Genomic DNA, 16,379 nt, shown 5'->3' on the forward strand with positions numbered 1-16,379 from the left:
CTGCTACAAATCAGATGCCAGACTTCTGTTTGTTTTCAAGCGAATAAGTATTAGTGTGTAGCTGATAAAGATTAAACTATATACAATATTGGGCAACTAGGTGGTGCAGTAGATAGAGTGCCAGGCCTGGAGTCAGGAAGACTCATCCTCCTGAGTTCGAATCTGGCCTCAGCCACTTACTAGCTGTGTGACCTTGGGTGAGTCAGATAACCCTGTTTGCCTTAATTTCTTCATCTATAAAATGAGCTGGAGAAGGAAATGGCAGACCATGCCAGTATCTTTGCCAAGAAAACCCCAAATGGGGTCACAGAGAGTCAGACATGACTAAAAACAACTGAACAACAAGCAACAGAAATTTATCATCACCTAAGGGCAGGAGAAAAGTAGAAAGTTGCTTTGACTGTATAAATGTATAAAGCTAATCCTAATTACAGTCATTCATGACAATTGCTGATCATTTATTTCTTATTATAGTCTGAACAATACCTTTTTTGTGGCGATAAGGAGAAATGGAGTGTCAGGGAAACAGATCTATGATTTCACCAGTGAGGGAAGTTATGAAAAATCCCTCTGCTTATGTAGATAGGCAACTCCTCTCTAATAGTCTTAGAGAAGCCTAAAGCAGTGAAAGGTTAAATGATTAACTCATTGTCACTTAGTATGTGTCAGAGGATAGATTTAAGCACAGGTCTTTTTAAAAGTATTAAACAGTATTAAACTCTGTTCATATCTCATTTAGTCAACTAATTAATTAAATGCCTCCTATGTGACAGACACTATGCTAAGCACTGCTGATACAAAATGAGGCAAAACACAGTCCCTGCCTTCAAGGACCTCACAATATAATGGGGGTGATAATAAGCAAACAAATATGTAAGAACAAGCTATATATAAGATGAAAAGGAAATAGCAGAGGGAATTGGGAGAAGCTAAGAAAGCCTTCCTAATTTTGTTCTTGTTTGTTTATGTTACATGTAGCATGGTTGTTTGCTCATGAAACATGGTTACCTGCTCATACTTTAAAATATTAAAAAGGATATTGTACTATAACTTTTATATTTTTTCTGTTTTTTTCTTATAAATGTAACAATTATCAACAAACACAAAATTCATATCTACAAATTAGAAGAGAAAATAGTAAAAATGTAAATTTCTGTCATATAGTTTGTTTTTAAAAGTATATATTAAATTTAACAAAGTAGGAACAAAAATACTGAAGACAATTAATGTTCAGTTGTATCATTTATTACCAGTTTTTCTATGTGAATCCATCCATTTCCTCAGACCTCTAAACTAACCCCTGAAGGTCAGGCAGTTTTTCTGAAGGGCATAATAGAATATAGTAATTACTCTCAGCCTCCAAAGCTTTAGTTTTTAGTTTTTAGTTCCTTAACTAGTTTGGGTCCTTTGTTCTTGAAGAGGACCAGACATCACAAGAGTGTCTTGTGTATGAATTGAATTTAAGTGAGGCAGAGCTGTGCAAAATCATCAGCCTCACTCTCTCCTCCAACAAGCAGAGTCCAAGTGGCAAAACAAAAGTCAATATGACTGGCAATGGCCTAGCCCATTGATAATGGTCTGTATAGAAATACCTAAATGCATTAAGAAATCTCAATTTTTAAAGGGATTCTGCAAAAAATCCTTGTATAATTCAGACTCCATTTGTATTGCACAAAAAAATAATTCTCAATTGTATTGTTTTGGTGAATTTGCAGTTTTGTTTGTCAAATTTTCTTAAAGGGCAATCTTAAAATGGTTACTTTGTTCTGGTCTCTCCAGGAATCAGTCTCTGAGATGAAAGCTGTGGCAGAAGAGCAATTTGGGGAGCTTCATGTAGCAGTCAGGAAGGCCCAGGAAGATGTACTTCTATTTCTAGAAGAGAAGCAACAGGTTTCCCTGAGTCAGGCCAGTGGCATCAAGAAACACCTGGAAAGCAAGTATGCAGAGTTGGAAAACAGCAGGCATGTGCTGGAAAGATGGCCAACATCACCAATAATGTCCTTTTCTTGGAGGTATTACAGTATGGATGAGACAAAAGGATGAGCAAGTTATTAACCTGCCTTCTTCCCTGTGGGCAATTATGAAAGGCTACGATTAGAGTCCTCTGTTCCTCTATTGAGACAATCATATGATTTCTATTGGTTTTGTTATTAATATGGTAGATCCTACTGATAGTTTTCCAAATATTGAACCAGCCTGCATTCCTGACATAAATACCACCTAATCATAGTATATGACACCTATATTGCTGTAATCTGCTTGCTAATATTTTATTTAAAATTTTTGCATCAATATTCATTAGGGAAGTTAGACTATAATTTTCTTTCTCTGTTTTGGCTCTTTGTGGTTTAGGTATCAGCACCATATTTGTGTCATAAAAGGAACTTGATATAACTCCTTTGCCTATTTTTTCCAAATAGTTTATATATTATTGGAATTAATTGTTCTTTAACTCTTTGGTAGAATTCACTTGTGAATCCATCTGGCCCTAGGGATTTTTTTTTAGGGATTTCCTTGATGGCTTGTTCAATTTCTTTTTCTAAGATAGGGTTATTTAAATATTCTATTTCCTCTTCTGTTAATCTGAGCAATTTATATTTTAAAATTTTTTATCCATTTCACTTAGATTGTCAGATTTACTGGCATACAATTGGGCAAAACAGCTCCTAAAAATTGCTATAATTTCCTCTCCATTGTTGGTGAATTCATCTTTTTCATTTTGGATAGTAATTTGCTTTTCCTCTTTTTAAAAAATCAAATTAGCCAATGTTTTATCTATTTTATTGGTTTTTTTCATAAAACTAGCTCTTAGTTTTATTTATTAATTCAATTTTATTAATTTTTCCTTTGATTTTTAGGATTTCCAATTTGGTGTTTAATTAGGGATTTTTAATTTGTTCTTTTTCTAGGTTTTTTTAAAAGTTGCATGCCCAATTCAAGCGTTTAGAGATATACATTTTCCCCTAAGTACTGCCTTGGCTGCATCACATAAATTTTGGTATGTTGTCTCATGGATGTCATTTTCTATAATGAACTTATTGATTGTTTCTATAGTTTATTCTTTGATCTCATTCTTTAGATTTATTTAGTTTCCAATTAATTGTTAGTCTATGTTTTCATGACCCTTTATTGAATGTAATTTTTGTTGCACTATGATTTGAAAAGGATGCATCTAATATTTCTGCTTTTCTAGATTTGGTTGTGAAGATTTTATCCCCTAATACGTGGTCAATTTTTGTGTAGGTGCCATGTACCACTGAGAAAGAGATATATTCCTTTCTGTTCCAATTCATTTTTCTGCAGAGGTCTATCATATCTAACTTTTTAAAAGTTCTATTCATCTCCTCAACTTCTTTCTTGTTTTTTTTTTGTTAGATTATTTAGTTCTGAGAGGGGAAAGTTGAGGTCTCCCACTAGTTTTACTGTCCATTTCCTACTTTGAGTCATTTAACTTTTCTTTTAAGAATTTGGATGCTGTATCATTTGGTGCATATAGGTTTAGTATTGATATTACTTCATTGTCTATGATACCTTTTAGCAAGATGTAGTTTCCTTACTCATCTCTTTTAATTAGATCTACTTTTGCTTTGTCTGAGATCATGACTGTTGCCCTTGCTTTTTTTTTTAACATGAGCTGAAGCATAATAGATTCTGCTCTAGTCCCTTATTTTAACTTTGTGTGTGTCCATCTGTTTCAAGTGTGTTTCTTATAACCAACATATTGTTGGATTTTGGATTTTAGTCCATTCTCCTCTTTGTTTTTGTTTTATGGGTGAGTTCATCCCATTGACATTAACAGTTATGATTACTAACTATGTATTTCCCTCCATTTTATTTCCCCCTTCTTTATCCTTTTCCTTCTCTCTTCTTTTACCCTGTCCCTCCTCAGAAGTCTGTTTTGCTTCTGACAACCACCTCCCCTAATCTGTCTTCCTTTCTATCACCCTCCCCTCTTATTTAATCCTACTTCCCAGTAGGGGAAGATAGATTTCTTTTTTTTAAATTTTTTTAAACATTTCCCCCCCTTTTTTTAGGCAATTGGGGTTAAGTGACTTGCCCAGGGTCACACAGCTAGTAAGTGTCAAGTGTTTGTCTGAGGCCAGATTTGAACTCAGGTCCTCCTGACTTCAGGGCCGGTGCTCTATCCACTGTTCCACCTAGCTGCCCCTGGGAAGATAGATTTCTGCACCCAACTGAGTATATATATTATTCCCTCTTTGAGTTAATTCCGATGAGAGTAAATTTATTATTATTACCCACCACCTCTCCCCATCTTCCTTTACATTCTAAAAACTCTTCCTTTCATGCCTCTTTTATATGAGATAATTTACCCCATTCTACTTCTCCCTTCCCCTTTATCCCAGTGCTTCCCTCTTTCTCACACCTGTGCCCTCTGTCTATGTATACTCCTTCTGTTTTTATAATGAGAAAGTTCTTAGGAGTTACAAGTATCATCTTACCAGTAGGAAATGTATACAATTTAACCTTTTTTCCCCTAATTTCTAAAATGTATATACATAATAAAAAAGAAAAAGAAACATATTATAAATTTAAATATTAAATAAGAAAAGAAAAAATGTCATGTGCACAACAGAACATAGGAGAGGATTCAGAATATATAGCAGTAACTTTCCATTTTAAGAAAGGGTATATGTTTAAAGTGGATGTATTTATATATAGATATTGATATGTACATGCTCATATACACACATACATACATACACACATACACATACACATATACATATACATATATACTTTCTCTAACAGAGTCTACTCCTAATTGTTGTTTAATGTTTGCGTGTATCTCTTTTTTTTCTATCTCTCCTAACTCCTCTACTTTACTTATACTGCTACCTTGCCCTCCTACTACTTAATCTACCCCCCCAAACAATCCCTCCTTTATCCTCCCCTTCCCATAAATCAGAACACCCTTTTGTATATCCCTGTGACCTATTCCTTTACCCTCCTCTTTAAAGATCCCTTCCTTATTCTCCCCCAAATCCCTCCCTTATCCTCCCATTCCCATAAATTGGAACACCCTTCTATATCCCCTTTTTAACCTATTCTCTCACCCTCCCCTCCTTTATCCTCTTCCCCTTCCCTATCCCCTTAGAGTTTCATTCTTTCTAAATTTAAAAGACTTTTATACTCTTCTAGATGTATATGTATTTTTCCCTCTTGAACCCCATTCCCAATGAAAGTAGGTTTCCAGAACTAACAGTCCCCCTCACCCATCTAATTCCTCTATCTTGGTTCTTCCTCTTGAACCTCATTTGTATAAGATAATTACTTTTAGCTGTTCTTGAATGTTTTACTTTTTGAAATCATCATACTCGGGTCTACCCCAATCTTTCTTATAAGCTACCTAATTACTAATAATAATCTTAGACATATGTTTTACATTTTATATACATAAAAGGTAAATAGTCTATCCTTATTGAGTCCCTTGTAATTAGTCATTGGTATGTACCTTATATTTCTCTGGGCTCTTGCATGTCAAATCTTCTATTAAGATTTTTTTAAAACAAAGTCCTGAAAGCCTGACAGTTCATTAAAAATCCATTTTTTCTTTCATCAGAATTTTGCTTAGCTTTGCTAAGTATGATATTTTTGGCCAGAAGCCAAGTTTTTTTGCTCTTTGATAAATAGTGTTCCAAAACCTGTGATATTTTAATGTCACCACTGCTAGGTCTTGTGTGATTCTAATTGTGGTACTGCTATACATAAATTGTTTTTTTTCTTGTTGATCATAATATTTTGTCCTTGAACTGGGGGTTTTGGAATTTGACTATAATATTTCTGTGGGTTTTCCTTGTAGGATCTCTTTCAGGTGATGATTGGTGGATTTTTTCTATTCCTATTTTCCTCTCTTGTTCTAATGCTTCAGGACAATTTTCTTTAATTATTTCTTGTATTGTTGTATAAAGATTCATTTTTTGATAATAGCTTTCAGGTAGTCCAATTATTCTTATATTTTTCTCTTCTTGATCTGTTCTCCAGATCAGTTGCTTTCTCATGAGGGGTTTCACATTCTCTTCTATTTTTTCATTCTTTATATTTTGCTTTTTTATTTCTTGATCTCTTATAACTTTGCTTCCCCTTGCCCAATTCTGATTTTCAAAGAGTCATTTTCTTTCTTAAGATTCTGGATCTCCTTTTCTAATTAGTTGACTTTCTTTTTATAATCTTTTTGTTTTTCTTGTATTGTTCTTATTTTTCTTTTTAGTTTTTCCTCAGTCTCTCTCATTTGATTTTTAAAGTCTTTTTAAAGTTCTTCAGTGAATTATTTTTGGGCAGGTGACCATTTCACATTACCCTTTGGGGTAGAAGAAGGTTTATTTGTTTCAGTATCCTCCTCTGAAGATGAACCCCAGTATTCTCTGTTCCCATAATAGCTCTCTATGGTTGAATTCTTTCTCCTTTGCCTGTGTATGTATTTTTTGGTAGTAGTTTAATTTTTATAATCACCTCTAGTCCTGTGGTATGGGGAATGGTGCCTCTGGCCTCAGATCCTCTTCAGTTCTCCCCTCTCACCTTGAACTCAAACCAAGACCCCCACCCCCTGTAAGTGTCCACAGCCAGCAGCATTGCACCCCACTGCTTCTGCATTCATTGGGAGTGTGCTGGTTCCTTCTCGCCCCCACTGCATCTCCACAGCAAAGCTGGGTCTGGCATTCTTTGTCAGCAGGGGTTCTCTAAATCTTCCCCAGCTCAGATGCCCAACTCTCCTCACTGTCCAGGGGGTAAAAATTCCTGTGGCTGGGGCTGAGGCAGCCTTCCAGCCCCGCTAACCCTAGGGCTTGATGCTTGTTGTTTAAGTGGTCCCTAGCAAAACCTTGTCCTAGGATTTTTCTTTAGATCTTCTCCAATTGTCCCAGGAGGACCCCTGTTCTACCCCTACTCTTATTTATTTTTACCACTCTATATTCACTCTGAGGTGTTGTTTTATCTATTTTGTGGAGGAAAATCTTGAGAGCTTGAAATTTTCTGATCTACTTTGCCATCTTCCCAGAATCCTCAGTTTAACCTTTTTGAATTCCTTATTAATTCTATTTCATGTTTACCTTTTTATGCTTTTCTTGAATTTTGTATTTGAAAGTCAGATTTTCTATTCAACTATGGTCTCTTCATCAGGAACGCTTGAAAACCCTCTATTTCACTGAATATCCAGTTTTTTCCTCTGCAGCATTATACTCAGTTTTGCTGGGTAGGTGATTCTTGGTTGTAATACTAGCTCCTTTGCCCTCTGGAATATCACATTCTAAGCCCTCTGATCCTACAATGAGGAAGCTGCTAAATCTTGTATTATCCTGACTATGGCTCCATGATATTAGAATTGTTTCTTTGTGGCTGCTTGCAGTATTTTCTCCTTGATCTGGGTGCTCTAGAATTTGGCTATAATATTCGTATTAGTTTTCATTTTGGGATTTCTTTTAGAAGATATTGAGTAGATTCTTTCAATTTCTATTTTATCCGCTGGTTCTAGGATATCAGGGCAGTTTTCTTTGGTATTTTCTTGAAGTATGATGTCTAAGTTCTTTTTTTTTTTTTTATAAATCATGACTTTGTTTTTCCAATGACATATTTCACATTTTCTTTTTCTTCTTATTCTTTTGACTTTGTTTTATTATTTCTTGATGTCTCATGGAGTCATTAGCTTCCCCTTGCCCAATTCCAATTTTTAAGGAGTTATTTTCTTTAATAAGCTTTTGCATCACCTTTTCCATTTGATCAACTCTGATTTTTAAGGAGTTTTTCTTTTCATTGGATTTTTGTGCCTCTTTTACCATTTGGCGAACTCTGTTTTTTTAAGGTGTTATTTTCTCCAGTATTTTTTGTGCCTCCTCCATGAAGCTGTTGACTTTCTTTCCATAATTTTCTTACATCACTCTCATTTCTTTTCTCATTTTTTTCCTACTTCTTATTTGATGTTTAAAATCCTTTTTGAGGTCTTCCAGGATTTTTTTTTAAAACTATGACCAATTCCCATTTTCCTTTGTAGCTTTCTTATAGCTGTTTTGACTTCATTGTCTTCTGAGTTTGTCTTGCTATTCCTTGTAACCACAGTAACTTTCTATGGTCAGATTCTTCTTTTGTTTTTTGCTCAATTTTCCATCCTATTTCTTGATTTATAACTTTATGTTAAAGTTGGGCTCTGCTCCCAGGTTGGATCACTATCCCAAGCTTCAGGTCTTTCTTGTTGCTATTTTCAGTGCTACCTCTGGAGGTCTGTAAGGTTTTTGGTTCTTCTAAGGAGGTATGATTTAAGGAAAGGTGTGGTTACTGCTTTCTTGGCCTGTGCCCTGGTCTGTGAGTGACCACAAGCACTTTTCCCTACCCTAGAAGTGTAACCAGGTCCCCTGCACTCATGGCCTCAGGCACTAGTGAGTAAGTATGCCTCTTAGCTCTAGAATCAGGCAATGTGACAAGGTCCTGCACCCAGGACCAGCAAAGAGTCCCTTGTAATCCTTCTGACCAGTTGTCCTATCCACTTACCATCTGTGAGTTGAGAGCTCCTGAAGCTGCTGCTGCCACTGATGAACTGCCTCCCAAGTCTGTTGCCAGTGGCTTGGCTGCACTGGGCTCCAGGTCTGACCACTACCCTGCTGAGTCAGCCTCTTCCTGCTGACTGGAAAATTGTTTCACTCTGACCTTTTATTGGTTCTGCTGCTCCAGAATTCAATTTCAGGTGGTATTTTGAAGCTTTTTGGAGGGGAGCTTGGGAGAGCTCAGTTGAATCCCTGCCTTTACTCTGCCATCTTGGCTCTTCCTCCTCTACTTTGTATTCTCAACTGAGCCTACTCTCTACTTTCCTTTTTTCTCTTCCAATGTTTGTCTCATTTAGGTCCCTAACACACTGTCATGACACACCTATTATCCACCATATTGTTTCATACAGTCTAAGAGTTTAAAGGTCATGTATTCTAACCCATATTGAAGAAGAAATCATCTCTGTAGTATCTCTCCACCCACTGTAAGTGTCCACAACCAGTAGCATCCCACCCCACTGCTTCTGCACTCATTGGGAGTGTGCTGGTTCCTTCTTGCCCCCACTGCATCTCCACAGCACAGCTGGGTCTGGCCTTCTTTGTCTACTCTACCAAGTAGTTAAGGGAAACTTCAAGGTTTCCCTTAAAGTTTTCCAGTGGTGTTTCCTTTTTAAGTCCCAACTAAAATCCATGTCTACAGGCAGCCTTTCCCAACCCCTCTTGATTTCAATGCCTTCCCTCTGTAATTATTTTCTATTTATCCTGTATATACCTTTTTTGTAGTTATTTGTTTGCATGTTGTCTCCCCCATTACATTGTAAGCTGCTTGAGGGCAGTGACAGTCTTTTGCCTCTTTTTGTATGTCTATCCCTTAGCATCATATCTAGCACATAGTAGGCACTTAATAAATGCTTATTGATTGATTGGTAGGAAACTTGTGCAGTGGAGAGAGTGCTGGTCCTGGAGTCAGTAAGACTTGAGCTCAAATTTGGTCTCAAATACTTACCATCTGTGTGACTCTAGATAAGTCATTAACCTCTGTCTGCCTCAGTTTCCTATAAAATGGGGATCATAATAACACCTACCTCTCAGGGTTGTTGTGAGGATCAAATGAAGTAGTATTTGTAAAGCACAATGCCTGTCATTTAGTAGATGTTTAAGAAATCCTTGCTGCCTTCCCTTTGCCCTTTCCCTCACATCTTAGTTTCCCTCCTCTATATGTAATGCTTACGTCATCCCTAGAACCAGCACCATATACTATCCTCCCCTTTTTCTTGCAGTCCTGTGACACTGGCCTCCTTGTTTTTCTTCCAACAAGGCACTCCATTTCCTGACTGGGCATTTTTACTGGCTGCCTACATGCCCGGAATTCTGTCTTCTCATTTCTGCCTCCTGGTTTTGTTAAATCTCAACTAAAATCCCACTTTCTACATGAAGCCTTTCCTGATTCCCCTTAATTCTAGTGTCCTCCCTCTATTAATTATTTACAATTTATCATGTGTATAGCTTGCTTGTACATAGTTATTTGTATATTGTCTGTGAGTTTCTTGAGAGCAGGAGACTTTTGTCTTTTTTTTTTTTAAATATCCCTAGCATGTAGGTCAGGGCCTGGCACATAGTAGGCACTTAATGTTCATTTATTGACTCACTGGGCACTGTGCTAGGATCTGGGGATTCAAGAATAGAAATGAAGCAGTCTCTTCCTTCAAGGAACTTACATTCTATTGGGGGAGGCAACTTGTAAAAAAAAAAGTATATAAATAAAAAAAATTTTCTCATGGAGAGGGCACTAGCAACTGGAGAAATCAGGAAGGGTTTTATGCAGAAAGTATTGCTTGAATGAATTTTAAAGCAAACAAAGGATTCTCAAAGGTAATGGTGAGATAGGAATGTTGCAGGCATATGGACTGGGGGGAGATCCAAACAAAATACACATAGATTTAAGATCTGTCACGGGTAAGAAACAGCAAAAAATCCACTTGGCTGAATCATGGAATATGGGAAGAAGAGTAATGGAAAGGTATATGGGGCCAGGTTACAAATGACTTTAAAACTAAGCAGAAGAGTTTATATTTGATCCTTGAGGCACTAGTGAATCATTGAGTCTCCATTGATTGGATGTCAGGTGAAGGCAAAGAATAGCTTCAGGAAAGGTAAGACATCTGATGATGCCATGCCTCAGCTTTGTATCACTCCCACCACCTGATGACTTCATTCCTACCAAGTGCTACTGAACCAAGGTAGAAAATTCATGTTAACTGTTCTTATTGAGTCCACTACAGATTTATGTTACACAACTTCAACTGGGCCCTCATTGATTCCAGGCAATTCTTCTACACCTTTCTTATCAACTCTGTATCCCACTCTCCAAAGTGGCTCTTGCAAACCTTTTCATCTCTCTCCAAACTCTCTATAGCTCTTCCTCCCTCTCTCCTCTCAGCTGAGACTCTTGTCTCATACTTTGCTTTAAAAATTGAGGCCATTTATCAAGAGCTCCTTCTTCTTTCTTCCTTCTTTCATATCACTCAGATGTTTTTTGTCACTAATCCCTCTTTTGCTCTTGTCTTACTTGAAGAAATGGCTTACTTCTTGCCAAGGCAAACCCTTCTGCCTACACAAACAAATCTATTCCATCCCATCTCTTCCAACAGATTACCCACTCTGTAATTCCCACTCTCTCACTGATCTTCAATGTCTCCTTTTCTACTGATTGCTCTCCTACTTCCTAAAAACATGCCCAGGTCTTATCCATCCTCAAAAAACTCTTACTTGATCCTTCCATCCCCATTAACTATCATTTTATATCTCTTTATATCTTCGTGGCTAAATTCTTTGAGAAGGTTGTCTACTGTTGGTTGTCTACTATTGTCTACTTTGAGAAGGTTGTCTTTACTTCCTCTCCACTCATTCTCTTCTTAACTTTGCTTCCCTCCTAATCTTGGTTGCATTTATTTTGTTTGTGCAAAACCTTTTCAACTTAATGTAATCAAAATTATCCATTCTACATTTCATAATGTTCTCTGTCTCTTGTTTGATCATAAATTCTTCCATTGCCCATAACTCTGACAGGTAAACTATTCCTTGCTCTCCTGTTTGCTTGTCCAGTGATGATTCTTATCCCAGAAGCTGGGGTCTTTGGGTTTATCAAACAGTAGATTACTGTAGTCATTGACTGCTGTGTCTTGTGTACCTAACCTATTCCACTGATCCACCACTCTATTTCTTAGCCAGTACCAAATAGTTTAGATTGCTGCTTTATAATACAATTCATGATTTGAGATGACTAGGCCACTTTCCCTTGTATTTCTTTTCATTAATTCCCTTGATATTCTGAAGCTTTTTTTCTTCCAGATGAATTTTGTCATTATTTTTTCTAGCTCCATAAATTTTTTTTTGTTAGTTTGATTGGTATGGCCCTGAATAATAAATTAATTTAGGTAAAAGTGTAATTTTTATTATATTAGCTTAGCCTAGCCAGTTATTTAGATCTGACTTTATTTGTGTGAAAAGTGTTTTATAATTGTGTTCATGGGTTTTTTTGGGTTCATATAGTTCCTGGGTTTTTTTTTTGACAGGTAGACTCCCAAATATTTTATAATGTCTACAGTAACTTTAAATGGAATTCCTCTTTCTATCTCTTGATGTTGTCTTTGTTAGTAATACATAGAAATGCTAGTGATTTATGTGAGTTTATTTTATAGCCTCCAACTTTGCTAAAGTTGTTTATTATTTCAAGTAGTTTTTTACTTGATTCTCTAGGATTCTTTAAGTATATCATCATATCATCTGTAAAGAATGATAACTAAGTTTTTTCTTTGCCTGTTCTAATTCCTTCAATTTCTTTTTCTTCTCTTACTGCTTAAAGCTAACATTTCTAGTACAATATTGAATAACAGTGGTGATAATTGACATCCTTGTTTCACCCCTGATCTTATTGGAAATGCTTCTAGCTTATCCCTATTACATATAATGCTTGCTGATGGTTTTAGGTAGATGCTACTTAATCATTTTAAGGAAGGCTCCTTTTATTCCCAAACACTCTTTTTTTTTTAAAGAATATTTTATTTTTAATTTATGGAATAAAACAAGCATTTCTATAACATAGTATAATTTTTAAAAAGATGATTGCATTTGAAACTGCAAGTCTATTATATATAACTTGCTATTCCTTTTAAATATATAATAAAATTATCATGTAAATTTCTTTTTTTTCCCCTTCTCTCCCCCCCATCCCACCCTAGAGATGGCTACCATTAGACACAAATAGGTACACATATGTAAAATTATTCTATAATACTTCTATTTATCAGTTCTTTCTCCGGATGCAGATAGTGTCTTTCTTCATATGTCCTTAATTTTTCATTTATGTATTTATAACAGTCAAAATGACTTAGTCACTCAAAGTGGTTTTTAAAACAATATTGCTGTTACCTTATACAATATTCTTTTGGTTTTGCTCATTTCACTCTTCACTATTTTGTGCAAGTCTTTCCATGCCTTTCTAAGATCGTTGAGCTCATTATTTCTTATAGAACAGTATTATACCATCACAACCATACACCACAACTTATTCAGCCATTCCCCAATTGATGGCGACCCTTGCAATTTCCAGTTCTTTGCCACCACAAAGAGAGCTGCTATAAACATCCCACTTACATTCAACATTATAATTACTATTTGTGAATTTCCCTCCATCTTATTTTTACTATTTTCTTTCTCAGCCTCTCTTTTTACTCTATCTCTGTTACCTTATCTTCTCCCCCCACTTTCCCAATCCCAATCCACATATCCTCCAAAAGTCCCTCCCTCATCCTCTCCCCCCACCACCCTTCCAAATCCCAATCTATACACCCCTCTAAAAGTCCCTTCCCCCATTCTCCCTAGTTTTCTTACCTCTCTGACATGTTCAGAAGACTTCTGCACCCTTCCAGATGTACACACTATTTCTTCTTTGACCCAGATGAAAGTAAGGTTCAAATATTACCAGCCCTCTACCCCTACCTGCTTCCTCTGTATTAGTTCTTCCTTTCACGCCCCATTTTTATAATATAATTGCTCCCTTTTATCTTTTCCTACCCAGTTTTGTTTTTTAGAATCACCCCATCATACACAACTTAGCCCCAATCTTTCTTTCAAACTATAGTGATGACTGTTTTAAGAATACTGATAACATTTTCATATATATATAATAAGTGAACAGTTTGACCTTAATGAGTGCCTTATAATTAGTCTTTAATGTTTTCTTTTTATTTCATGTATCAAATGTTTCACTGAGTTCTGGTCTTTTTGTTGTAAATACCTTAAAGTCTTTCAGTTTGTCAAATGTCCATTTTTCCCCTATTCAGGATTATACTCAACTGGGTAAGTTGGATGCAACTCCAACTCTTTTGCTCTTCGAAATGTAATGTTCCAACACCTACAGTCTTTTAGAGTAGAAGCTGCTAGGTCTTGTGAATCCTGACTGTATTTCTGCAGTATTTAAATTTTGTTGTTGTTGTTGCTTGCAATATTTTCTCCTTAACCTTAGAGTTTTGAAACTTGGCTGTGACATTCTTGTAAGTTTTCCTTCTGAGATCTCTTTCAGGTGGTGAATGGTAGATTTTTTTTTCTATTTCTACTCTACCCTCTTTTTCTAGAACTTCAGGCAATTTTACTTAATAATTTATGGTAACATTGTATCCAGATTCTTTCTATTCCTAATTCTAGTGCTTTTCCTCTAGTATTTCCTATTTATCCTATATATAGCTTGTTGTGCATATTTGCTTGCTTGTTGTTGCCTCCATTAGATTGTGAGCTCCTCACGGGCAGGGACTGTCTTTATTTGTCTTATTTGGTTGGGTTTTTTTTGCAACGTGGCTAATATGACATATATTTTGCATGTCTTCACATACATAATTGATATATTGCTTGCCTTTTCAGTGGGTGGAGGAAGGGCAGGAAGGAGAGAATTTGGACCTCAACATTTAAAAAAAGTCATGTTAATTTTTTAAAAAATGTAATTGAGAAATATTTTAAAAATAAAAAATGTAAATAAGTAAAGTAACTCCAATATTCAAATTTTAAAAAAAAGAGATTGCCCATGAGCATGTCCATTATATGACTGATGCTTGCTCACTCCCATGATGGTCAATATAAATCCTAGAGTGAATCCTGGATATTGAAACTTTTGGTGGTAATTTGATCAAGTAATATGGTATATAACATTTCATTTTGGCAGCTTCAGTAATGTCCGACATTTGACTTTCCTCTGGGAATGCAGTTATGCAAAATGTTTGCTCCAATGTACCTTTGTAACTTAAATGTAATATGGTTTTTTAGAAGTGCTAAACTGATGTAGTAGAAATTTGGAAGGACCGAAGAGGATCAGTACTCACCAAATTGGGTTCTTGAGGGTCAGATGATAGCAGTAAGGAGTCAATTAAAGAGTGAAGCAAGAAGCCTTTATTCTGGCCAGTCAGGGTAGATACCAAGACAGAAGGCTTATACAATGAGCTGGGAGTAAGGGGCTCCTTTTACACAAATTTTTAGGGTAGCATTCATTGTCCATAAAACATAGATGGCCATTCTTTTTTTATGCCAGAAAGAGTAGTGTACTTGTTGAAGAAAAATATATGTTATTAGTTACAGGAGATATATAAGGGCGTTATCATCTTAGCTAGTTTTACTAAATCAAAGAAAACTGCCTGTCAGATTAGACAGGAAGAACTTTCCCAGGGCTCTGGGATCCTCTACCTTTAGCAGCTGAGTTTTTTTGTACTGATAAAAAGAAAAAAGGATACATTGTAGAACACTAGAAGTTGCTGCTGGCCTTGCAGTTCAGTAGGGGTCATTTATTGCAAAATGGTTAATACAGAACAAGATGGAGGTATCATGCCTAAAGCAGGGCTGTTTCTAAGGAACAGAGGGTCTGTGTGTTAGAAACATGTCAGGGAAGTTCATGGTGCAGTCACTGGGTTCGGTAAGACAAGGGCAGCAAGGAGGTTCACCAGAAGCTGTCTTCAGAATATTTGCTGAAGTCAATCTCTGGGGGGTTATCTGGGGAGGGTAATTTTATTTACTTCTCCTACATTTACTACCTGTAGAGGAGTAATAACAGTTGGAAGAGGCTCATAACTATGTAACCAAGTAAAAGTCATTTAACCTTTTTGAGCCTTTATTGCTTCATGTAGATCAACTCTATCCAACTTCTAGAAGTTAAATTCAAGAGGTAATTGAGCCAACACATATTTTGCTTGATCTTTCTTTTGTCCCATCTGTAGGAATATTGTAAATTTAAGAAGAATATTGAGGATAGTCCTTTCCCCATTGTTCATATTGGATTAAAGGAAAAACTTTCTGGCATACAAAAGGCGATCATGGACTGCACAGGACATTTAATCCAACTTCTGCAGAACTACAAGGAAAAACTTGAAGAGTTTGCCAAGGAAGGTAAAATCCCTCCTGACTATGGAGCAATTTAAATGCCATGGACACAACTACAGAGAGAGAGAGAGAGAGAGAGAGAGAGAGAGAGAGAGAGAGAGAGAGAGAGAGAGAGAGAGAGCGCAACAGTGACAGAGGGGGGAAGGGAACAACTAGGAGGAAAAAGGAGAAAGTGGAAAGAGAAAAAGGGAAAGAGGGGTACTAGTCAAGTTATGTCTTTGTCTATAGCACTTCTTAGTCTTCCTGGTATTGTTTTTTGGCCTAGATCAATGATTCTCCCTATAGGGAGAACTCCCAATGTAGAGATAATAGGAAACTCCCTTCACTAATGCAGCTCAGCAACTAGCCTATAATTTACAGCCTTAGAGAATTGCCAGGGCACTGGGATGTTAAATGACTTGCTCATGTTCACATAAGTAACAGTGAAAGTCAGCACATGTTCACAGATTTATATAATTTCGAAAC

General features: G+C 36.3%; 1 protein-coding gene and 1 long non-coding RNA gene across 2 annotated transcripts in view; one reads left to right on the forward strand and one right to left on the reverse strand.

The window, feature by feature from the left end:
• TRIM16 (tripartite motif containing 16) overlaps positions 1 to 16,379 on the forward strand; it is a 37,039-nt gene that overhangs the window by 12,714 nt on the left and 7,946 nt on the right. Inside the window, 3 exon segments of the mRNA XM_020966611.2 lie at positions 1,780 to 1,972; positions 1,975 to 2,012; positions 15,752 to 15,920. Coding sequence (XP_020822270.1) covers positions 1,780 to 1,972; positions 1,975 to 2,012; positions 15,752 to 15,920 — 400 coding nt within the window.
• Positions 1,224 to 16,379, reverse strand: part of LOC110194357 (uncharacterized) — a 176,241-nt gene continuing 161,085 nt past the window's right edge. The window contains exon 4 of the long non-coding RNA XR_013487137.1: positions 1,224 to 1,872. This is a non-coding gene — a long non-coding RNA (uncharacterized LOC110194357). The remainder of the gene's footprint in view (positions 1,873 to 16,379) is intronic.

Source organism: Phascolarctos cinereus, unplaced genomic scaffold, assembly GCF_003287225.1.
Source record: "Phascolarctos cinereus isolate Bilbo 61053 unplaced genomic scaffold, phaCin_HiC Scaffold_5;HRSCAF=322, whole genome shotgun sequence".
In the NCBI taxonomy this organism is placed as follows: domain Eukaryota; kingdom Metazoa; phylum Chordata; class Mammalia; order Diprotodontia; family Phascolarctidae; genus Phascolarctos; species Phascolarctos cinereus.